The 24,803-nt window shown below is 40.4% G+C and overlaps 3 protein-coding genes and 1 long non-coding RNA gene across 4 annotated transcripts; 1 reads left to right on the top strand and 3 right to left on the bottom strand.

Moving 5' to 3' along the window:
* Position 1: 1 nt before the first annotated feature.
* poglut3 (protein O-glucosyltransferase 3) lies at positions 2-4,133 on the bottom strand. Its single transcript, XM_067502864.1, has 6 exons — positions 3,216-4,133; positions 2,636-2,833; positions 2,155-2,438; positions 1,802-2,006; positions 870-1,066; positions 2-740 (listed from the first exon to the last, which is right to left on the bottom strand). The coding sequence occupies exons 1-6, from the start codon at positions 3,451-3,453 to the stop codon at positions 300-302; spliced, it is 1,563 nt and encodes a 520-aa protein (XP_067358965.1). The 5' UTR covers positions 3,454-4,133; the 3' UTR covers positions 2-299.
* Positions 3,217-7,349, top strand: LOC137126278 (uncharacterized). Its single transcript, XR_010914297.1, has 3 exons — positions 3,217-3,356; positions 3,518-3,650; positions 4,602-7,349. It is a non-coding gene; the product is annotated as an uncharacterized lncRNA (long non-coding RNA).
* On the bottom strand, positions 4,285-11,130 carry cyb5r2 (cytochrome b5 reductase 2). Its single transcript, XM_067502867.1, has 9 exons — positions 10,974-11,130; positions 10,564-10,710; positions 9,135-9,207; positions 8,698-8,804; positions 7,642-7,771; positions 7,393-7,476; positions 6,935-7,020; positions 6,708-6,807; positions 4,285-4,738 (listed from the first exon to the last, which is right to left on the bottom strand). Exons 1-9 carry the CDS (start codon positions 10,986-10,988, stop codon positions 4,566-4,568), a joined length of 915 nt encoding a protein of 304 aa, XP_067358968.1. The 5' UTR covers positions 10,989-11,130; the 3' UTR covers positions 4,285-4,565.
* A 147-nt stretch (positions 11,131-11,277) lies between these two features.
* Positions 11,278-24,803, bottom strand: LOC137126274 (ovochymase-2). Its single transcript, XM_067502865.1, has 12 exons — positions 23,003-24,803; positions 22,742-22,923; positions 22,444-22,645; positions 21,342-21,374; positions 21,134-21,224; positions 20,806-20,939; positions 17,750-17,887; positions 17,055-17,179; positions 16,867-16,960; positions 16,661-16,792; positions 15,648-15,746; positions 11,278-12,430 (listed from the first exon to the last, which is right to left on the bottom strand). Exons 2-12 carry the CDS (start codon positions 22,790-22,792, stop codon positions 12,270-12,272), a joined length of 1,260 nt encoding a protein of 419 aa, XP_067358966.1. The 5' UTR covers positions 22,793-22,923; positions 23,003-24,803; the 3' UTR covers positions 11,278-12,269.

The raw sequence follows: 24,803 nt of genomic DNA, 5'->3' as shown, positions 1-24,803 counted from the left end.
AAAATTTTAATTTTTTTATTTTAAGATAACTAATATCGAATGCAAAGGCACATTTACAAAGCAGCAATTATACCTTCACTTTTTGACATTGCTAAACACACACATTTTTTTAAAAATCACAATACAAAAGACAATTCTACAAAATAAAAGCACCGATCATAATTTTCCTGTTTAAAAGTAAACTGTGAAATTCACATTCTCTCGTGAGCATTACGAACATTTAATTACCTTCACTATTCATTTGTCAGGAATGTCTCAGACAAACTTTGGCAAAAAATAAAGACTAGTGACAGATTCCATCATAGTTCATCTTTCAGGTTTGTTTCTCCTTTGTGGCTTTTTCGCTCACACATGCACAGAGCGGTGTGGTCGTCTGGCTGAGGCACCAGCTCCATGTCGGCATGTCGTGTGGGCTTTCCTGTTTGTCGCTTCGAGTACATGTGCAGCACTTGGTAGTAGTAACAGTACAGTCTGCTGGGCTGCAGCAGCTCTCTAGCTGCTGCCTGACCCACTCTAGCAATGTCTTGTGCTTCAGCATCATTCTCTTTTGCCCATTTGATTTTCTCCAAAAGGTCTGACAAGTTTCTCTTCACAGGAACGTAGTGTGTGGCGGCCTTTAAATGAGTGTAGAAATGTTCATAATACTGTGAGTCCTGCTTCAGAACCAGACTGTTCCCGAGCATCAGGTAAGGAAAACGATACGCTGCCACTGTGCCATCCACGTTTACCTGGTATTTGTACTAACAGAGAGGAACAGGTAATAGTACTTAAGATTTTATTTGACTGCACTTATAACAGTAAGGTTAGGAATCACATAAATGTATATATTGCAGTTTCATGTTATAGAAATAAAATATATTTCCCCTCACCTTAAAGAATTCAAAGAATCCAACAAGTGGTGCTTTGCCTACATGTTTTTCCCTATCTCTGAAGAAGAACCAGGCTGTTATGCCTGCATCCAGCAGCTCAGGGTATTTCTTGGATAGAGAGACCATCTGAAGACGTTCTTCCCGACTGTCCCGACCCCGAAAGAAGGCACGCTCTGTTTTGTTTGCCCATGGAGGTCCTGGAAAGAGATTATCCAAACATTACCGACTAAGACTGGAAATGCGAAGAAATAAAGGCACAAAACAAAAGCTGATACTTAGAAATATAAAAGAATAATAAGCTGGTGTAGATCAATACAATAACACAGAGACACATTAAGCCTCAGGTTAGGGTGGTTACATCTTATGACTCATAGTTAATGCAAATCTATCAAATTCCAGTTTTATTTCACACAAATCTAATTATTAGACAAACTAATCTAAGACTAGCCCAAACTCCACTAACACAAATACAGCTTTGGGAAAGTCAGACAAAGATGTCTTGTCTATCTGCAAACACCTCAAAACATTTAAATGCTAAGAGGAAAATCCAAGAATGTTAGTATTTTGTTCTCTTTAGTAATCTTTAATGTTACTTTAAACATTTAAAATAGAGACTTCGCCAATTGTGCACAAACGCTGTGTGTAAATGCAAAGGAAAGCAAAGCATGGTTTATAAAAACTGTTATAAGTCTGTATAATAACAATATGCATGTCTGAAATACTTTTTTGGATATACATCAATTTCCAAATGTATTGAGTAAAAATGTCAGTTTTAGTAATGGCACTTCTCAGTCACAGTGACTTGGATTTAAATAAGAGTCCAAGCAACCTTGGTTCTAAGGAAAAATGTATAAACTTTCTCCTCATACACTGACAACATACACGACAGTATTTTATATTGCTGCTACAGAAAGTGTGTGTGTGTGAGATACCTGTGTTTCCCTGGACAGACAGCAGGTCATTAGTGACACCTCTCATGGTCTCTAGGGTGGAGTGTGTGACTTCATAAGTAGGGAGGACAATGTCCCGTGTGTCAGTAGAACCACACCATGACAAGATTGGAACAGCGTCTGCACTCCTCGTCTCTAACGGCCAGTCACCAACATTGATGAAGAACTCCACATCAAGAACCCTCACCTCCAAGAGCAAATTTAAAAGTCCTGTGACTTTGAAATCAGTAATCACACAATGCCTTGTGGTGTCTCTTGGCAGAAATATTCACATACCTGTAGGAAGAAGACGTGCACAAACATTGCAAATCATTTCAACACACACACAGTCTTACCTTCCGTGTTAGAGAGAGCAGCATTTCATCAGAGAACATCTTGAAGTCTGTGTATTTTCCCAGAGTGCGGCGGTACACCCGATTATCGATGATGGCATAGTGAACGAGGCCTCCTCTGTTAGAGAATCGCTGAGGCACTTCCTGTCGGAGGCGCTCCAGGTCCACTGTGGGAAAAGTTTTGAAGTCTGCCACAATCTGAGGTTCTTCAACAGGACACTGCATGACGCTCTGCCAGGCTGAGGCATCGGGTTCAGGACAGTCACAGTACTCATGGTAGACTGGACCTGAACGTTAAAGATGGTACAGGGTTAGATAAGAAAGCTGTCAGGTTCATGCGCTAAACTGTGTATGCATTTTTTATATGTGACACCCAGTCCTGCATGTTCTTCCCAGACTATTTAAAAAGATCCACATACTTTTTCTTGCCTCTGTAAATAACTTCACCAGTGAACGTGCCTTTGTTTAACGCCACATCACACACCTTGGACAATGTAGGGTGATTTGGCAACAGCAGCATCTTGGTGGACGATTTCCAACTGCAGACCCTGCTGCGAGGTGCTGTAGAGCCGGTACCTGACCAAGAAGGACCCATCTCCTCTGTCCAGAGGTGGAGAGACATGGATACGGATGTGTTCCTTCTTGTCCAATGAGCTTATCTTCACTTTAAACGTGTCTTTTCCTGCACACCACATATGAACAGCATTTCAGTAACACAGATTGCAGCAGGGCTTAATGGAAAAACTGCATTAGATTCTGATCAGGGCATTTAGCCCCGACATATGATCAAACAAACTAGAGTTAAAGATGGCACCACAGACAATTTAAAAAGCACTTAAATGTTTCGTGTGGCACGTGTAACCTTAATGCTAAATACAGCTAGCTTCGTTTGATGATGATATTCAGGAATATGTTGCCACAATAGTCTGCGGTTAGCTTACAAAACGGCGTCGCACTTTAGCTAACGTTCACTAGCTTTTTCTGAGAGTCAGGCGATGTTTGGTCTGCTTTTTTGGGGGGGTTTTTTGGGAGCACAGGCTGCGTGTGTAACGTTAATCATTTACCTGGTGACACAGTCATGTTTTCTCCTTTTGAATCGACTGCCTGAATAAAGAAGTAGCGGACTGGTAAAACTGCGTCGGGCTTCAGCCCTGGACCCCAGACCAGACATCTCTCCGGACTGATTCCTTCACACTCAGACACCGGTAAGTTTAGGCTCGTAAATACTACTATCATGAAAAACCTACAGAGTAAATTACTCTGAAAAGGTTTGGCTAAGTCTGCGCTACAATCACACACCATATTCCTGCTACTGCTCACTGTTTTGCGCCCGAACTTACAATATATTTACTGTAAACTTTTATAGAAACTCCTTTGCCGACATGTTGGCGGTGAACAGAATCACGCCCATGATCCGGTGATCCCTTTACGGGATGTCGGAGATATTACCAGCGGGTCTTGAACGCGTCGTCATAGACTTTAAACTACAGGACTGTACGGTAATAACAAAACTACTTCTCAGAATCATCTGTTGCATCATACCTGACAAAATATTACAGATAAAATACAAAGCTCTTTTTAAAATCTAAGCTTTGTTTTATTTCTGGTGGCCCTGAGAGCTGAGCAAAGAGCAACTCAAGAAAACAAAGGCAAATAGACAAATCAAAGGCAAATTAAGAAAACATCTTCACTAATAGTATGTTTTCTGTAATTGCAACTCATCAGTATTTGTTTCATTCAGCTATTTGGATTTGTTTGCACTTTTTCCCCTAAGTGCTGCACCTGCTTTAAAATTGGCGTTTAAAAAGACATGTTCTTATTTGCCAATTTGCATGCGTTTGCCTCTGTAGTAGTACTTTGAGCTCTCAAGGCCGACACAGGTATTGGTCTTACATGACAGTTTAATAGTATTGTAATTCTTGCTAATTACAATACAATACTATTGATTACATGTGTATTATGTTTTATGATTATTAGCTGTAAAGACATATACAGGCCCACTGTACATTATAGTGTTGTTTATCTATTTGGGTGGTGAATACCCTATAAAAGAGTAAAAACATTTGGGAAAATTGTAATTTCAGTAAAATACATGAGCAGCATTTGAAAAAATATATATATATAAATCAGCACTGTTGTTTAGATGTTATCTTTATTTCCCAAAAATGTAATAAGGCCTATAAGACAGTTTTATATTCAAATGGACTGGTGGGTTGGCAGGTATAAAAGGACATCATAGATTAGCACTTTAATGATATGCTGAAGTCCCTAGAAATGTCACTGGGTAATTTTGATGGCAGTTTTGTACCAATTTTATGGTATAGGTCTGTCATCAACATTTGTTAATGACAAAAACAGAGTAGTGATCTGTAGATTTGTGACTTTACCAAGCAGCACTGTGAGCAATCTTTATATTAATATGAAAAGATATTTTCTTTTTTGTGTCCCAGCTTGTCCAGATTCGGCAGACAGGCATTCTGGATCATTGGTGGAGGACCACACAGGACGAAAAGGACATCATTGCATGGAGCAGGGAGATGGTTTTTGATCATGTCATAGGTCACAAATCCTGAACTGTAGCTCCAGCCTGGAGGAAAACACAAAGACAGTGTAGTAGTAGTTTCAGTCCCAGTTGAAACAGAGAGACTGTGGAACAGAATTTCATCCTGTTTCTTTTTGAACACAGCTTTGTATATTAACAGCAACAACATGTGAAAATGAGTAAAATGCAGCAGGTTAAAACTAGGACATCTATGGCCTATTCATCAGAAAACAAAATTAAGACTAAAATAACACACTTCCTCTTTTTTTAAGCTTTAGCAGAGGGAAGCCTAGTGATAGAGGGTGGGGAGAACCAAATCTCTTCTCCTCTGCTTTTTTTATTTCAGGGAAATGATAAAAGATATCAGCTGCTAGTGTCTGTGAGTTATTGAGAAGAAATACAAAGAGATTCGTTTAACTTGCACTTTCATCCACAGATAGTCATGTTTTCCTCCAAGGCAGCCAAATAATGACCCTGCTAACCTAGAGAAAGTGCACCTCTTCATAGGAATAATGAGGACAGCTGAATTTTTGCACATCTGTGTGCAGAACTCATGAGGACACGCAGCACAGAATACAAGGCCTTCAAAACAGCGATTATATAACTATATTATGCTCATAATTTTTGCTCGCTTTAAGGATTATTCAAATGAAGACCTGAGCATTTTGCTAAGCTACTGCAGCACCTTGTTGAACCCATCTCCCACTTCAGCCTGCGGGGATTTTCTACCAGCAGAGGAGTTTTTGTGTTTGGTTTCTCACTCTTAAATTCAGCAAAACCAAATGTATTCAGCTTTATCTAGTCTGGCACTGCACTCACATGGATGTCCTGGATAGTAACATGATAAATTGAATCATGGGTCACTCAGTCATTAATCTGTGATGTAATCATCCATTATATGGCAAATATACCAATCTACTGCTGCTGCAAAAGTCACGTGGACTATAGTATGTTATAGAATGCTTTTATTGTCTTAGAAGCAACATTTTTAAGGTCAAGGTTTTTAGATTTTGTCATATGCAATTCTTTGCACATTATTAATTGTGCAAAATGTGCTTTTTTTTCCAAAATTGTTTTAGTAAAGATCTGCTCCATCAGAGAAGCTTAAAACCCAGTGCATTACTTGCTGATTTGAAAGTGTACCTTGCGCATAGCAATGAGACATCTGGCCAAACCTGACCTGAGTCAGTCAGCCTCTCTGACTGAACTCTACCCAAACCTGAACATGCTTTTCTAGATTTCTGTCTGAAACCTTTTGGTACCGATGAGTCCCATTGGGCTCAGTTTTGGTATCCATTAATTCTTATCCCAAAAAGCTGCATATTGTAGCTTTAAGATAGATCAAAAAAGATCAAGAGCTTTCAGCTTGACTTTTCAGGGGTCGCCTGAAGAGTTTAGACCGGATGCCCTTCGGCGGCCTTCTGTATACCAAACCAATGCTCGACCCATTGAGCCACCAGGCCCGCAATTGTAGCTTTAAGATAATGACACTGTAAAGAATACAATTAGTTCAGTCTTTTAATGAATTAAAATTTCTTCAGAAACAGCCTCTCGCGGGTTGATATGAATTTATTGATGGTGCACATAGATTGATGCTATACAAGAATCTTGTTTCATGTCACAGAATTAGATTTGACACCCGATGGACTTTTAAAGTTAATCTGGCCAACATGTTCACAAAATTGTTGCCTCATATCTAGCAGGTATGGAGCAACATTTCCTGTTCCTGGCCACCACATTAGTGCCCAGTTCTAGATCATCTCCACACAGATTGCTCAGAAGAATATGGAGCTCTTCGGTTGCTAAATCATCCACTGTGTTCACCAGCCTGTTGCTAATGTTGCCCCTCTCTCCTTAGTTAGTAGGCAACACACAGTGTTTTTTAAATGATATAACTGAAAACAGCTGCTGCTGCTTGAAATGAATAAAATAAAATATATTTTTTAAAATATAGTTTTCAGTCTTTTAAACTAAAGCAATTAACTGAAATGATTTGAAAGCCCTGCAGCCTTACCTTGTGGAGGTTTGTCCAGTGTATACCAGAGCTTCACTTTGTCAGGATGGTTCTTCTTCACCTCCTCCAGCTCTTCTCTCAAGAGGATGTCCTTTTCAGTCTGATGGAGAGCATACAAAAGAGAGAAATGTCATTTCTTCAGAGGATTTTCTATTTATGAGCAGTAATACTGCACTTAAATACTAGACACAAGGACAGATTTCTCCCCAAAACTTTGCAAAGCAGACCTGGTTGGCAAATATGAGTGAGCACTTGGTGTGGTCAGTGGGGTCTGCTGTGATCTTACGAATTAACTGCAGCATAGGAGTGATACCTGTGATGGAAAAACACACTGCAGTAAGCCACAAAGGAGGATTTATACTGTATCTAACAGAGGGAAATAAAGAGGGAAATGTCTTCTCCCAAAAAAACAGTATGTCAACAGCAAAGCTGCAAGCAAAGTATCATCAATTCATCCTGAACGTTTACTTTCACTGTTCCCCAGCATTGAATAAAGCAGCACAGGTACAGAGCATGAGCTATGATGGAGGCTCTTCAAAGAGCAATTAAGGAATCACTTCTTTTTCTCCCTTAAAAAGCAGGAGATTTCACCCTGCAGAGCCTCTGTGGTCTACCTCTGAATAAAGTACAAGCATTATGGTACATTTGAATATTTCATATCATTTGAATAGAAATGTAAATGAACCTGTTCCTCCAGCGATCATTCCAACATGCTTAAATCTCTGAACCTTGGGCTCCGACTTCTTGTCTGGTCGGATGGAGAACTGACCTAATGAGAAGAGAGGAGGTCTCAGTTTGTGTTGCAGGAGCCTGAACCTTTCAGGATTTTACTGTATCACACTGACATCTGCTGGTGAAGGTATCAACTGTGCAAGTGCTTAAATATCTCACGTTTTTCCCGATTATTTGTTTTATTACTAACAAAAACACACACCATTTCCCTTATACACCAGCAGTCCATTGGGTCCTCTGAAATCAATGGTATCTCCTATAGACATGTTGTCCAGATACTGAGACATCTTCCCTCCTTCTGGAAAGGAAGGGTGACAGTTCTTGTAATACACCTGGAAATGTTACAAGATGAACACAACAGGTTTAGTCTCACATTAGATCTGTTATTGCCCTACAGTATAAGTGGTTTTACAGGATTAAAATGGCTTTTTACATAGCATTGCTAGTTACCAAGACAAGGTTTGAGGAGCTGGGTGTAGGTCTGGGGACAAGCAGCATCAATAATAGAGCTTGAGCTTCAATCAGTATTAATTCTTTGGTGGCGACAATATCTATATTCTATAAGCTGATATGGAAACAGTTGCTTATTTAGACAACCAGCAGAAATTAGCACCGTACTGTAGCTACCCTAAGCAATTTACCAAGTGTCTTTGAATCATGTTAACTCACAACAATCAAGAAGCAACATAGGTACAGTGGTGTTACTACACCAGTTCAGTTTGCCTGATGTAGGTGGGGTCCGAGCAGCCTGGCACAATTCAAGCCTAGAACCTGACAGACCCAATGCAATAAAACAAAATCTGCCCTTTCTCAATCACTAGTTGTTGTGGTCATTTATGTATAATGGATGTTTGAAGCCCTAATAAAAGTAACAATTACTTGGTCTTTTAAAGGTTTGATTAATGTTTAAGTAAATGTAACTGCAAACTTCTATGTAGCAAAAGAGACATCAATTAGTCTATCTTGCATAAATGTGGTATTTGGAAAACACGTAAATTTCACTTTAAATATTTTTTTTGTTTAATCTGGAACTGACACTGATGACACCTATGAGAATTGATGGAAAACTAAAAAAAAAGGGTGAAAGATGCTCTATTTATGCAGCTATAAGAAAAAATTTCCAAAGTGTCTTGAAATCCAAATTAAGTTTTCATCTTTTTCTTAGTCTTGCCACAAAACACTCTGATGTTTACCTCTTGGCCAAACTATGTTAATGTGTGTGTCTGTTGTTTTATTCACTGTTAATAATTGTAATTACCTTTACCACAAGGTCAACATATCCCTGGTTCTCATTGCTGGAGACTGGAGTGTAGGCCCTGACAACCAGGCTGCCATTTACCTTGGCTGATAGGTACACGTGTTGACCTGGTGCAGAGAGCAGTGGGGACAAGTGAACTGGTGGGTTTAAGGGAACAGAAGCACGAGCAAAGCACTAGGACTGTGTTGTGATTGGAACAAGCTGTACAGTATGTGAACTCTGTGAAATTCTTTCACCTCCACAGGATTCTCTCCATGCTTACGCTATATTATACTGACATTTGCAACTAGTTACTTTTTTAATTTAAGCACACAGACATAGCTTAAAATGTCTTTTATTGCCAAAGTTCAAGATTATCTGAAAGATCAGATAATGATTTTATTGGTCTTTCTGTTCAAGTTTCATGAAAAGAGAAGAGACAAGAAGTGTTCCAGTACCTACTGGTAGTCCAAGGATATGAGCTCCAGATGGAAGGCCAAACCGAAATTTCTTTGTGTCATGACTGATTTCCTGTACAAGGACACATACACAAGAAGCCAAACCAAATAAATAGTACTGGATTATCCTTACAAGCCTGTACTTACTGCCCTAACAGTTCTTAAAGGCCAATTTCTGCCATATGACCAGAAAACATCATCCTTCTGACAATTAAAATGTTCATGTAAATGTTCTGCACTTATATAGTGCTTTTCTACCTATTGGCACTCAAAGCGCTTTACACTGCTTCTTATTCACCCATTCACACTCACACACACTCATACACCAGTGGGGGAGCTGCTATGCAGCTGTCCAACACTCATCAGGAGCAACTAAGATGGGGTTCAGTGTCTTGCTCAAGGACACTTCGACATGTGACCAGAAGAGAGCCGGGGATTAAACCAGCAACTGTGAGATTGGTGGACAACCGCTCTACCTTGCTGCGCCACAGTCACCCCTCAATTAACAGTTTGCATGGACAATAGTATGTGGTTCCACTGAAAATTCTTGACAGTATGTGGTGGAGAATATTCATTAATAGTGAAAATAGGTTTCAGTTCCATGATAGAGCATTCATTTAAATTTCTACCTCTATTTTATATTTTGCTTTCATAATAAATAAAATGAGGTGTGTAGAAAAGTAGTTCACTCACTGATCCATGCTCTGTTATTATGTTTAATTCACAATGGAGATGGAACTGTCCTAAACTAAAAGGATCAAAATGTATTTAACAGAACAGGATATATTGTCTCATATAAACAGACAATGTTTGAGAGTTGGCTACAGATTTATTATTAACCATCTATTATCTATTATTATTAACCATCTATTATCTATAACCGCATATTTTTCTCAGGGTTGCAGGGAGCTGGAGCCTATTCCAGCTGTCACTGGGTCAGAGGTGGGGTCCACCCTGAACAGGTCTCCAGTCTATCTCAGAGAGACATACAATAGACCGACAACCAATGTACAGTCACCAATTAACCTAACATTCATGCTTTTGGACTGTGGGAGGAAACTGGAATACCTGGACAAAACGCATTCAAGCACAAGAAGAACATGAAAACTCTACACAGAAAGGCCTCGGCCAGTTGGTGGAGTTGAACCAGTGACCTTGTAACTGTGAGGCAGCAGCACTAATTTCCCGCCTATCGTGTTATCGCATTATTATTATTTTAGTAGTAGTAGTACTTCTAGTTTTTACAATATTCTCCTGTGTTGCACTAATCAACAGCAGTAACAAATGTTGTATTATAAAATACAGTTGTATCATCAGATTTACATTTTACCGTAACAGATTACTGAACGGATTGATAAAGTACAAATACACTGCAGAGAACATCTTAACCGATCACTTTGATTCGTGTATGTGCTGGTTTGCACCCTACCTGCTTGTTTATAAGAGGAAGTGAATATTTGAGCGTGGGGTCCTGCAGAGTTACAGGTTGCTCATTCTTGTCATCTGAAGAGTCTTGAAAGATGAAGTACAGCACTGTCACGAGCAGCACGAAGACAGCAGCCACCACCGGGATCACCTGGAAGACAAATATGATAGACAGCGTGAGCACTTGCAGTACACAAATCTGAATGTCAGTTTTTATTTTTTGTCCAAACAAATTGTTTACAATCTCTTTCTATTTACATTTTGCTATGTAACATACATACTAACATTATGTTACAGTTAAACAAATCTCTGGGTCTGTGTAAAATGTAATGTATAAACAAGTAAACGAAAAGGAAAAACAATGTATTATATGTTAATATTGTATATTAGGAAATAGACAAAATGTTTTCTCACCATGTTTTGGTCCATAGTAGTGAATTAATAAAGTCCTTTCTTCCTTACTCCTCGCACAGGGTGAGAGACCAGAGTCCACAAAGCTCAAGGGAACATAGCCTACTCTCTGTCTCTCTTGGTCTCCCTCTCTTACCCACGCATGCACGTAAACACACACACACACACACACACACACACACACACACACACACACACACACGCGCGCGCGAAGGGGCCTAAAAAAGGGCTTGGCTTCAGGCTGGGGGAAAGGTGACACACGGTCTAAAGCACCAATAGGAAGAAAGATCTCGTCATGACACTGTATGGTGGAGGTGAATAAGCAGTGAGTAGCAGAACCATAAAATCAGACCACTGAGAAAGGGGAGGAGACAACACACTAAGACACACACACGAATGCTGTAGCTGTTGAGGCCCTCTAGAAGAGAAAATGATTTATTGCCAAGATAAAATAGATTCTTTTTAAAGCTGTTGAAACATAAGTACCACAGAGTTTTAGACATACATGCATACTCGCAGCAATTTCTGAGCAATGTTTGAGTGCAACGTTATAAAAACTGAAAACATCGTCCTATTTTATCTGGGGTCGGGACGTGCTCCAAGGTGGCCCCTTGATGGCTGGGTGGGGCCACAGCTTGTGGGGTGGGATTCGATCTTGCAGAATTCTGCATCCCAACCCGATGCTCTAAGCATTTAGCCACCGGGCCCCAATTACTGATTAATGGGCCATTCTGAATCCGAATATTTTTCTAATACTTTTGTACCTGCACGAGTAGAGTTTTGAATGCAGGCCTTTTACTTAGTACTAATATTTCTTATTTCTAAACTCCAACAAAACGTAAGTCATAGAAATATGCTGTCCAACCCCAGTAATTCCCTAAAAAGCCTGCAATTAATCCAAAACAATGCAGCAAGAGTGCTGCATTATTAGCAAGAGAGATCATATTTCACCTTCATTAGCTTCTCTCCATTGGCTTCCTATTAAATCTAGAATAGAATTTAAAACCCTGCTTCTTACATATAAAGCTCTGAGCGGTCAGGCTCCATCATATATAAAAGACCTCATAGTAAACTATCATCCCAGTAGACCACTTTGGTCTCAGAATCCAGGTCTACTTGTAGTTTATGTTGCATTCTGGGAGACAACCGCTGATGCAAAGTAAACTTATCAAGGCCACAGACTTCTATTCCATAATACTGTAAGCACAGTAGTTATCTAAAGGTCCAGCTCATCTGAACCTAATGAACCATTGGACCACCAGTGTTGTTCCCCCAGAAACTGTTTTGTCTGGCAGGATACTACTGAGTCCCTGAGGATTCTCCACTATAGTCTTCATCATCTGAGTCCATGTCCATATGAATTCTGGGATCCCTTGTGGACTTCTGATCCATGTCTCCCTGGTAGGTCATAATTCTGTTCCTGGAGAACTGCACATCTGGGTCTGCTGCATCCAAGTTTACTAAGACACAAATAATTCTGTGAAGAACACTGCACAAAGAGCCAGGTGAATAAGTCCAGACCAGACTTAGTGCACATGCATTATGATAAATAATATTTGTGTCTTCTTAGCTGTTTAACACCATTACGAACTGTTTATTATACCTGTGCATTTTGTAGGGAAATTGTTTTATACAAGAAGTGAACATACATTGAACAATTCAGTTGTAGTTTACATTTCACTAATGATCTGTATTATTCATAAATATTCTTATAGCTCCCTTTAGGATGCTAACTGGCTCACGGTAACTAATTCCTATGTAAGAAGTTGCATTGCAGTCAGGGGCTGTACTTTTGTCAAGAGAACCACCAACAAGTTCATCAGCACCACTCTCCTCTCTTACAGCGAAGAGCCTCTGAGCAAGGCACTGCTGCAGCCAGGCTGTGTGGTGGCAGCAGATGGCTGTAGTCACGCTACACTGGAGTCTGTTTGAAAGAGACGCAACACATCCCTTTTTATTGCCATTTCCCTGCAGAAGTCACTGCAAAAAGAATATTAGCCCTGTCTTTCCTGTTGCACATTTATGACTTACTGTAAAAGAAGCAAACCAAAATGTAGAATTATTTTTTCCTGGCCCCAATTCCTGGCCGCGTTCCTGCTCAGAGTCTGTTTTTGATTACGGTAAATAGTAAAAACTAATAAGGACTAATCAACTAAAAATTAAAAGGTTTCATATTCTGTTAGTGGGACGCCTGTGTTGTCATCCACTAATACTACATCAGCAGAGAGCATATCTGTCCTACTTATATGGGGATGATGTTTTAAACTTTGTTTTTAGAACTTTTTCTTCTCAATTGGTTTCACTTGTACCTTCTACCTACTGTCACTAGAGGACGCTCTGCCCCTACATCTTGTTTGTCAACCCAACAGCTCCATTACCTGTTTTCTACTGATATCAGTACCAACAGAGATAAAGTTTACATATGAGAGGCCACTTTATGGAGCATATGAAATCATTGTCTGTATCACAGGCTACATGACCCATCAATCTCCTTCTTGCTTTGTGCCGACAATGGTAGATGGGACCCACAGCTTTTATGGTTTTACAACAATGGATTTGTTTCCACAGTAACTTGAGAAATGAAAAATTTGTGGGTGAATTATAATGATTAAGAGGAATTAGAGTGATATAAAACATTGTTTGGGGGAAAAATTTGAGACGTGTCCATAACAATAGACGTCTTGCTGCATCATGTGACACTCATCTCTGCCTGGTGGCTGTTTAGTGGGTGATGCGTTCACTGGCATTCTTACATGCTTGTAAAAAAAAAATTACAATTGGTGGTCGTCTGACTTGGGGCCTATATTTATTATAGCCATCCATCTATTATCTGTAACAGCTTATCCTGTTTTTAGGGTAGAGAGGGGCTCTAGCAAGACATACACAGACAGACAACCATTCACACTCACATTTATACCTACGGGCAATTTAGAGTCAACTATTAACCTAATATGCATGTTTTTGGACTGTGGGAGGAAACTGAAGTACACAGGTTAAACCCACCAAGCACAGGGAGAACATGGAAACTCCACACAGAAAGGCTGCAGCTGGCCAGGGATTCAAACCAGGGACCTTCCAGCTTTGAGGCAGCAGTTCTAACCACTCCACCATCATCTTTTAACTTTTGTTCTGAATCAATTTGCTTGCAAAATACATTTGAAAAAATCCAAACCAAGCGCACGTGTCAAAAACCTGTTTCCATACACTGACATTTCAAAAAAAGTGTGGCTTTTTATGATCCTGTGCTGGTGAAAAAAGAAAAATCTTTTTTTGGCATGCTGCTCTGGTCTGGTACAAAGATTGACTTTTTTTCCTGCCTTCAAGAAGTTACTCTGTGGTCTCGCTTTGTCCTGTGGTGACTACTATCTGAAAACAGATGACAGAAAGAAACAAATCCAATGAAAATGGCAAAAAAAGGCATCAGAGAAAAATAAAGTGCCTGAAAAGTACTTAAAAAAAAAACAACTTTGTCTCCCAGTCTGTGAACCCAGCAGTATCGCACTCTGAATCCTCCTTCGTTGAAACACAGGTTAATAATAAATCACTGAGGAACAGCAGACGACTGGAAGAAGATCAAATCAAAGATGGCTAATTCAAGATAATAAAAGTGGATCGATCGGCCTGTCTCTCACGGAAACACACATGAAGGCAAACATCTGTTCCTCAGGTTGGGCATCACCCCTGACAGACACTTTGGATCTGTGTTAAAGATCAGGATGTGCAGAACCACCATGAAGACACAGTACAGCAACTGCACTGGGAAAACTTTGTACTCAGTGTGTGTGTGTGTGTGTTTACAGTATGGAGATGCAGGTGCAGACTATAGGATCCAAAGGGTGTTGAAGACAAATTCAGATAAACTGCAAATTGTTGCATTGCTGCAAATTTTTGCAGGCTGATGATTTTTGTGCCAGTATTGGCTACTTTTATATTTCCCCAAGCTTAAAGCCAGAATGAACGTGCTAGTCTTTAACATCCTGTCCTAAGCATAGTCACACTGCTGTGAAGGTGGAAAAGCTTTGGTATCAGCACTAAAATGACAAACTATGTACATTACTGCCTTTTTTTGTCTTCCTGCTGAAGCTCAAATTCTATTTCAAAGCAGCTCAACAGGGAGCTGACAACAAAACCTCACAGCTCCACAATGTGCTAGTTAAGTGACAGAAGTGAGCCCCCCCACCCCCTTTCTTGTACTTGGGTATTATTTTAGGAACAGCTTGCACTTTAATATTTAATTTGCAGGACAGATAACACACAGAAAAACTATGATCTGGATTAAAAGGCAAAATCAGTGTTGGGGGGAATTTTGTGGCTGTGACAGAGCCTGTGTGTCAGTTGTTGAAGCTTTGTCACATTACAGTTGTAACAGTAGTGCTACATGTCCCATTACCATCCTAAATGCCACTGTCAGATTCTAGCAAAACCAAGAGTCTGACTTATTTTTCTTGCATTATAACAATAAATCGCCCAGCGAGTTGACTTAGCCACATGCCTGCCACTGGGTGCTTTTAGGAACCAACCATTTCCACAGTTCACCACACTCATCCACTGCAGTAGCTGGACTTTCAGTGCCTTGCTCAAGGAGTGGAGTGGAAAGTACCAATAGTTCAAAATGGATAAACCATAGGTCAGCACATTTAAATACAGGAGAAAGTAAATACTGAACAAACCACCAACCATATGATGTTTTGTGTCGTTTAGCTGTCAGGTCCTCTCTGTGACTTGGCCAGATGTCTCTCTGGCCCCCTACACCCAGTTTGTTCTCACCATAGAGGTCTGCAGAAAGAGAGGAAGAGGCAGTTTCCGTAGAGGTCAGTGTTAGTCATTGTTTGGACAGTTTTTCAACTTCTTTTGTTGTAATTATAATTGTGTTAGTTTCAGCCTGGGTTTTGGGTCTTATATTTGTTTTCCTTTGATCTTCTTTAATATCTGACTTATTGACTTACATGGTCACCAATTTACTCCTCACACTTCCATCTCAATCAACATGTAACTCTGTGTAAGGTTGATGAAAAAGGAAAAATGAATATCCACAAACTTATGGCCTGGATTCTACTGTATATGGGACAGCAAAGCCAATTCATTCATTTCTTTCTTAACACTAAAGACATTGGGGTTGAAGATCAAAAGATGGATATGAAACAAAAGTTCCGAATTTCAGCTCCCATATACTGGTATTTACATCTATATGTGTTAAACACTACCGATGGACATTAGTTCAGAGGTGGTGTACACATACAATGATTTACTAGTCGGGAATAAAATTTTGCTTGCCCTTTTTTTGAAATGGATTAAAGTCAAGTAGGAAAATTGAAACGTAACTCTAATATAGAGTTACTCTAACATAATAAGAATAATAATCATAATTCAGATTCGGCTTGTAAAAAATTTTTAACATCAAAAGTAACAAAAATGGTTAAGTAGCAAATCAAGTTTCAGTAAATGAAAATTAAACTGGTGCAAATATGTGCAGCTATATATAAACATTTAATATAATATATTTAATTTCCAATGAATGAACATTTGTATTAGCTCACTGTGCATTAAATTAAATATTATGGTCATAAAAAAATAATTGTTTTTTGTTTACTAATTTTGCCATCTCTAAATAGGGGGGTGCAAACCTTTGCAGCCAACTGTAATTAGACTTTTTACCAGATGTTTACCTGTCTTGTAGCAAACACACATACCTGCATGGCTGATGAATGTTAGTGTAGCCCGGAAGCCCCTATGTGTCACGCTGCTGTCTGAAGTGAACTGAAGCACCATGACATTGTGGTAGGACAAGACAGGAGGAGGAACACTGCCAGCACACAGCACAGCTACACAAAACACGACAACATCAAGCTCCAATTGCAGGTATTAAATTATTGTTAAATCATCCATCCTACTGTACCTATTTCTTCTGTTTGTTCCAAGTCTCCCAGGACAGTGAGGGAATCATACAAACATCTATCTGACTCCTCCAGCTCCATATCAACAAAATCAAGCTGAAACACAACACAATAATTTGACTCTGGCTATTGATTGGTTTGTGACAAAACAATATGATAAGATTATGGATTATGAAGTTTTGTGAATCACCTTAACAACGTAACCATGGGGTGCATGGATGACCCAGCGGAGGACACAGTCATTGCTATAGGATTGTGGGTAATATGGGCTGTAGATATCAGTCTGATCTTCAACCAGGACAGTCATCCCACATCCTGATTGCATGCAAACACACCCACACACACACACACACACACACACACACACAGAACAAAAGGCATTACTACCAGCTGGGTTTATCCTCTCTACAGCTACTCAGCATGTCTGTTTGTGTGTGTGTGCATGTGTGCCTTGTGCAGCTCATTACTGTGTCATGAGACATCTGCCAACACAACTCCCTCGTTGCTACGTGATCTACAATCAACAGAGCAGTGCGTGACACTGTCTGTACTATATATAAAGTGGGTACTATACCAACAGGAAGTGTATCCAGGTCAAACTAAGTGATGAACACAGGAGAATGTATATCTCCCTCAGGCTGTACTGTATATCTTGGTGTTGTCACAACATTCATAGCAATGGTGGTTTTATTGTCGTGGTGGACAGGGGTAATCATGGGAACTAAAGGATGTGTTGGCCATAATCAGCAGAACACACTGAGCAACACAGCCTGCTGTGTATGGAGCCGAGTGGCTGTAGAGTGGCCATCTAAAACCACCACTTGGAATCGTGGTTGACAAATACACCTTTGCCCTTGTGTTTGTACTGTATGTTCTGTTTCCCACCAGGATCAGTGCGTCCCTGGACGGCACGATGCCTAATGACAAAGCCGCTTCCCACATTACTAATGTCAGAGGAGAAGAGAAGTGTTGCATGCTGGTTTAGAAGCACTGAGCCATGCAGGACACTTCCACAGAATATCCCTGTGAAAACAAACAACAGAACACGAAATTACCAGTGTGTTTTAGACGTTCTGTATGTGAATGTTTTGTTTCAGTCTGCACATGTGTAGCATTTTACTCTTAAGGACATCATTAGGAAAACGGGGTCTTCCCCTGTTTCCTTTCAACATTATGTGTTAAGCTTAATTTATAGCTGTATTCAGAGATGAAAAAAGATCATGTTGTGGTTTTATAGGTTTGGTCACCAACATTTGGTGACTTTATACAGCATCTAGATTGAGGTCAAAACCAAACTTACAGGTGCAGTCAGCCCCATATTCACAGTGTGAGAGGATAGTGACAGGAGTTATTAAATTTAAATAAGTGTGAACTTCCTGGCTATTGCAGATCTTATGTTTACACCAATGTCCATGCTACTTCCCATCCCCTCCTGCTTTTATCCACACCATGCCAGTAAAACTGGACCAGTCACATCTAACCTTGTTGGAGAATGTGTGCTCTCAGCACATTACAATACCACAGGTGGGTAAAGTGGTACCACAGTATAAATGTGCTATAAAACGCTCTTGATGCTTCTGCACATACTTCACTCCGGAGATCGTTGTTAGACAAACACTGAACGTTTATTGTACTTGCTTCTCAACTTAGCCGATGACAGATCAATTGTACATACAACTTTAAGCACAGTAATCTCACAAGCACGCAGTTTCAAACAAGTTTCTCAAAGTATGTCTGAACTCACTGAGAAACCGTGTGCCTTTACAGCTACACACAGAACCTTTTTTCTTCTACGTAATTTCGGTCCACACCTTTCTTGTAGTCATTTCCTTCAGTAGCTGAGCTGAACTGCATCTCCCTTTAACAAACCCTTAGCATTGCATTATTTCCTTGACCACTGGTCAACAAACTTAAAGGTAAACTACAAAGGCAACCATCAAAGGCAAACTATCAAAGCCATATGAAGTCACTAGTAACATCATCAGTACAGACATGTCACAAACACACATTACATAAAACAATTACATTAAACACAGACACACATTACATAAAACAAATAACTAAACTGAGGACCCTTGGTTGGCTCATACATACCCGGGCTCTAATTGTGCTCCAATATTAGAAACATTTAATGTTGGAAACAATTACTAAATTACTGCACAAACACTAAACAAATCATACAATAACACACATCATGACTATTGTTCTATGGTGTTCTCTCTTCTTTCTTTTGGTGCCAGAGGTTACCAGCATTTAACACACCGTAGGAGATCAGTCTTTATCACTGTCTCAACTTATATGGAAGCTTGGAAACAATCGCCCGTATTTTGCTTGTAGTATTAAGCGCTTCCATATTTTTCAAAACTGCCATTGCATTTACACAACTGGTTAAGAAAAGAGCGAGCGAATGGAGCCCTTCACCATCTTCAGCCCTAATTGTTTGCCAATTTAAGGCCTTTTTCATGTAACCCACTAATCATTGCTAAAAAGCTCCTTTAAAAGCCGCCTGGCCTTTTGCTATCCTTGGCTTGGTTCCATATGGAAACAACTTCACCCCATCTCCCTGGGTTTCCCAATCGTGTTCCGCTCCAACAGGTAGAGTCGATCACTGTCATCCCCCACTCCATTCTCCACCGCGTGCTTAAATGCTTTGATAAAGATGCCATAGTCTAGAGGGTCTCCACTAAAAGTAGGAATCACTTGAAGACATTGAGCATAAAACCTGTGGTGTTTATCCGGACTTTCGGTAAAGTCGTTTTGACACTGAGCATCCCTAAACAACACATGTTGACCCTTTGATTCTGGAAGCTGGCTAAAAACCTTTGCTTGAAAATCACAGCGGCGAGCCTCAGCCTTTACACTCCCACTGTACTCAGCACCCAAACACCCCCTATCCACTTCATCTCTTGCCTCCTCACATTGTACAGCGGCATAAACAACAACGGGTACTTCCTCACCAGCGTACGTCGTCTGTGCCTAAGATTGAATTCATTGCTGACATTAGAACCACAGGACACAACGAGGCCTGCATGTTTCTTCAAGATCTGGCTTATTGCGTTAGTGGCTGCAAAGAGCGTTCCAATTCTTCTTTCTCTACTCTAATCTTAGCCTCAACCCGCTCCCTTTCTACTCTAAGCTTGGCTTCTTCCTGCTCCCTTTCTGCCGTAAGCTTAGCTTCTTCCTTCTCCCTTTCTGCCCTATGCTTAGCCTCTTCCTGCTCCCTTTCTGCCCTAAGCTTAGCTTCTCGCTACTCTAGGGCAAGTCTTTGCCTTAATGCCTCTGCCCTCGCCAATAGATTAGCTCTTTCTAGTTCGACATCAAGGCATGCCTTTGAAGCTGCAGATGTAATTGATCTCGTTCTGGATTTCCTAGATCTCCTTGAAGACGCTACAGACACACTGTCCTCAGGAGCAACACTCTCATCTGCCGTATGTGCTTCCTCACGACGTTGACGTGTCTCTGTTAACCAGCGTGCAACCTCTTCCTTTAGTTTTCCGAGTGTAGTCAACTTCAGCTCGTACCAGTTTTTATCTTTTTTCAGTACTTGTTCGAGCCCAAGCTCATGGAATGTTTCTTTGAGTGAGGCATTTATGCTACAAAACCCACCAAACTGCCTCTCTCTTTAACAAACCCTTAGCATTGCATTGTACACAGACACATCACAAACACACATTACATAAAACAAATAACTAAACTGTGGACCCTTGGTTGGCTCAAAAGCATCTATTATCCTAACACATCATCCATTTGACATGATTTCGTTGTACATCTTGTATGTATATTAACAAATAAAGCACTTTACCTTATGTCCATGATGTATGGATGCATTAGTTCCTACACAGCCTATCTGAGCGAATATTTTGTTACTATGACGATACGGCCTCTTGCCCCACTCTCTAAAAGGCCCCAAGTCCAATCTCAGTCATGTGTTTGACGCTTACCAACAGGCCTGTGGCTTCCTGCTGAAACAGTGAGTCGATCGAAGCGACAGTAAGAATCATTCTCCAGATTAAAATCCTCAAACTCCAAGAGAATGCTATAACCAGGAGGAACACTGATACGCCACAAACACAACCTGGGAAAACACACAGTGAGAATTCATGTTATTTTGACTCAGCATCAGATGTGCTTCTTTTGAAGGAGTAAAAAGTTAAAGTTTATAAGTGGCTATGTTAAGGGTTGCCACTGGAAACGATACCTATAGTGTTTGGTCTTAGTGACAACAATTTGTCAACACAACTAGTTTGTCTTCTCTGAAGTGTCACTCACTCATTGTTGTCATAGTAATCACCAGGGAGAGTGGGGTTTCTGATTACCCCCTCAATGTCAGCTACAGGTCCATCTTTCACGCTGCAGAGTCCTGACACACACACACACACACACACACACACACACAGGACTGAGTCCATCAAAGAAGCCTGTGCATATTATGAAATATAGATGAATAAGACTTTCTGCAGTGAGAGGGAAAACTGACTTGATTTAGACGTTCCCCGCTGCCGCTCATCAGCTAAAATAAACAGAAAGATGAAGGAGAAAATATGACATTAAATTTTTTTAAACCACTATCACAATTGTTTGGGCTTAACCGTCAATAAAAAACCTTCTTTTTCCGTCTGATGAAGTCCGTGTTTTGGATCCTAGTCTTGCTGCATAATGTAGTTTCTCTCAATTAGCTTTAATAGATTTCACTTTAATGGATTTCTCTGTAATAGTGCAGATAAAATATTTCTGTCCACCTCTGAATTCATTCTGCTGCTACCATCATGAGTTACAGTACCCAATCACTGAACATCAGTGAGTCTGTTCCAGAAGCAGCAATGTAGCCCAGGACATGACACCACCTCCACTGTGATTCATAGATGAACGCATGTATGTTTCAGATGATGAGCAGATCTTCCTCCAAACTTTGGTCCTTGCATCACTTTGATTGAAGTTTATCTCGGTCTCATCAGCCCACTTTGTTGCATTGGCTATGACAAGTGTTTTGTGCAGTGTTTCTAATTGCTTTCCCCCATCTCAGATTCAAGATGCCTTGCAGCTCTCTAGTTGTCATGTTGATCCTAAAACCTGAAATTGTGCAGTTCTGTCATATAAATTGCTTGATGTTAAACCCAAAACTGTTTGCTAATCAACTTTAGGTTATAATATTAGCCAAAGGTTTCAGCTTTCATTTATACTATCCACAAGTGTCCAAAAAAATGCAGGTTTTATATTAATATCAAAGTGAAAGATCAGATAGACGTTTGATGGGATAACCTGTCAAGGAAAGTGTAACTTGTATGTAAGTGTAGCATGTCAACAGACATTGTAACACTAGTTCTGACCTTGGTGTAACCCTAACCCCAACACAACTCAGACATTCATTAGTTTAATGGGTCATCTGAAAAGCTAAGACAGATGATAGTTGGTGTATGTTAGTACCGAATTGCCCCTGCGATCATGTGATCCACTTTTTGTTTCATAAACTAGAAAGACGCTGGCTGAACATCAACAATCACCATCTTGTAATGACAATGAAGCATTGTAACGACTTCTGACAAATTGGCTTATGTGATAAAAAGCTTTTTCTAACCCACCCTGTCGCAATTTCTGCTTGATCCAGGGCAGCAACAACCTGACATCAGTGAAAACCCCTGGGGATCCTCTCCCGGAAGGGGGACGGATGCTGTTGTTTGCCCAGCTCCGACCACATCCCTTACCCCAGGATGTTATGCCCAGTACAACCCAGGGACCTCTGCCTGACTCAGCTGGACATACCAGAGGACCTCCTGAATCCCCCTGGAGAAAGGAAGAATGAAAAAAAAGAAATCAGCAAATACAATTTAGAGTAGCCTGATGAAAAAAAAGACACATGCTGCCAGTTTCTTGTTTTACCTGACAGGCATCTCTCCCTCCTGTATCTGGCCCAGCACATAAAACTGTCATGACTTGCTGAGGGTGGACTTTGTGTCGCTGGTTCAGAAGTGAACGTCTGACAGTCTGGAGGACATATTTACACTTGACAGGATCCACCAAGTTCAACGGGACCTCTCTAAGTACCTCAGGAAGACGACCCCCTAGAACAAAAAGAATAGATTAACAGTAGAAAAGATTACGGCAGAAACAATATGTGGTTGAAGTAAGAGAACTACATACTTTCCTTTATCTTGCCCCATCCACCCACAATGCAAGTGGTTTTTGGAAGTATATTCTCATCAGGCAAAGGTAGACATATTGGCTGGACACAAACCCCTGTTGTGAAAGCCAGCGATTTAACAAAATGTGTTGAATAAAAAGGTGCCTGCAGTCTTTAATCAAACCAAACTAAACTACTCTTCAGAATGGAAACCTGCCCATTTGGATATGTTGGTCCAGCTCCACCAGAGCTATGTCATAGCTCATAGGCGAAGCATGGTGGTACTTCTCATGCACTGAGACAGTCTTGACATGAAAGACTTGCTCCTCTTCATCGTTCACTCTGCGGTTAAACTCTCCCACCGCCACTGTCACACCACTGAGGAACTCTCTACAATCAGGGCATCAGGATTAAGCACTAAAACAACAGCCTTTAATTGTAAGACAAAATGAAGGAAGAGCGTTACTTTGACAGTGATGTAAAGCAATGTGCAGCAGTCATTATCCAATGGTCTGTCAGGATGGCCCCTCCACAGAAATGAGAGCCCCTGAACCGTAAGGAGACCTGAGAATTAAATAACAAAATTCAGCATTTGCACAATAATAAACAGCCATATACATTCAAGCGGAGAATATAGATTTGCATTAATGGATATGTAATTTGTAGTAATAATTCTTAAACAATAATGATACTTTACTCATAAGACACAACCCAATTTTAATAGTTTAACACCGTAATTTACCCAATCCTATAGTATAGGTTCAAAATTTTCTGAGTGTATCTTAAACTACAGTCACCCATCATTTGCACAGGGTGGGAATCATTTTTTAAAGAAACCTCTTAAAGGGCTTGTATGAACGGTTGCAAACCCTCTTTCGTTTTGTTTTAAGAGTTTTGATGAATCCATCGTTTCGTTCGTTTCTATCCATCCATTATGTTTACAGTGGGGTGAAAGGTGGGGTCCACCTTGGAAAGGTCTCCAGTCCAGCTAAGGGTCCACACAAGGAGACATACACAGAAAATTCACAAAAACATTCACACCTACTGGCAAATTAGTCACCAATGAACTTAACATGCATGTTAGACTGTGGGAGGAAACAGGACTAACGGGAGGAGACCGATGCAAGCACGGGGAGAACATGCAAACTCCACACAGAAAGGCCACGACATGCAGGTAGATTTGAAACAAGGACCTTCCAGCTGTGAGGCAGCAGCTGATTATTTAACATTCACCTTGTTTGGTTTTTGCCAAGCTAGTGTGCAAACAACAGAACAACATCATGTGCACATTTCACAATGGTCCAAAATACATTATAATTTTAAAAGCCACAGAGTTTACATAAGAGTGGGGCTGTTAAAGTTTCATATGAGCCTTGGCCCAGATTTCTTACCATCTAATCATGTTACAGGTGACCCGTGGCTGTATTAGCAACCATTTTCTCGTATTTTCTTTTTTTAAATCCCATAAGTTCAGGATTGCCACAGCGAATCATTAGTCCATATGTTGATTTGACACAGTTTTTATGCCGGATGCCCTTCCTTACGCAACCCTCCCCAATTTCTACTAGCGCCGACACACGGCTGGGGCTTGGGATGGGCTGTTGGGGGAGTCAGTGTCTTTCTCTGGGACACTTCCACATGTGGTCAGGAAGAGTCCAACTCTATGGTCGGTGGGCGGGCACTCTATCAACTGAACCACTGCCTAACCTACATTCACATATTCATATACTGTAGAGGAAAAAAACAAGTGCTAAAGGTGTATTTCAATTGCAGGAGCTTTCTTCTGGGACCAGGAGTTTTGTGAGGGACCTAAATTCTCTA

This window comes from Channa argus, chromosome 4, assembly GCF_033026475.1.
Source record: "Channa argus isolate prfri chromosome 4, Channa argus male v1.0, whole genome shotgun sequence".
NCBI classification, from domain to species: Eukaryota; Metazoa; Chordata; class Actinopteri; order Anabantiformes; family Channidae; genus Channa; species Channa argus.
This window is presented reverse-complemented; position numbering and strand designations above follow the sequence as displayed.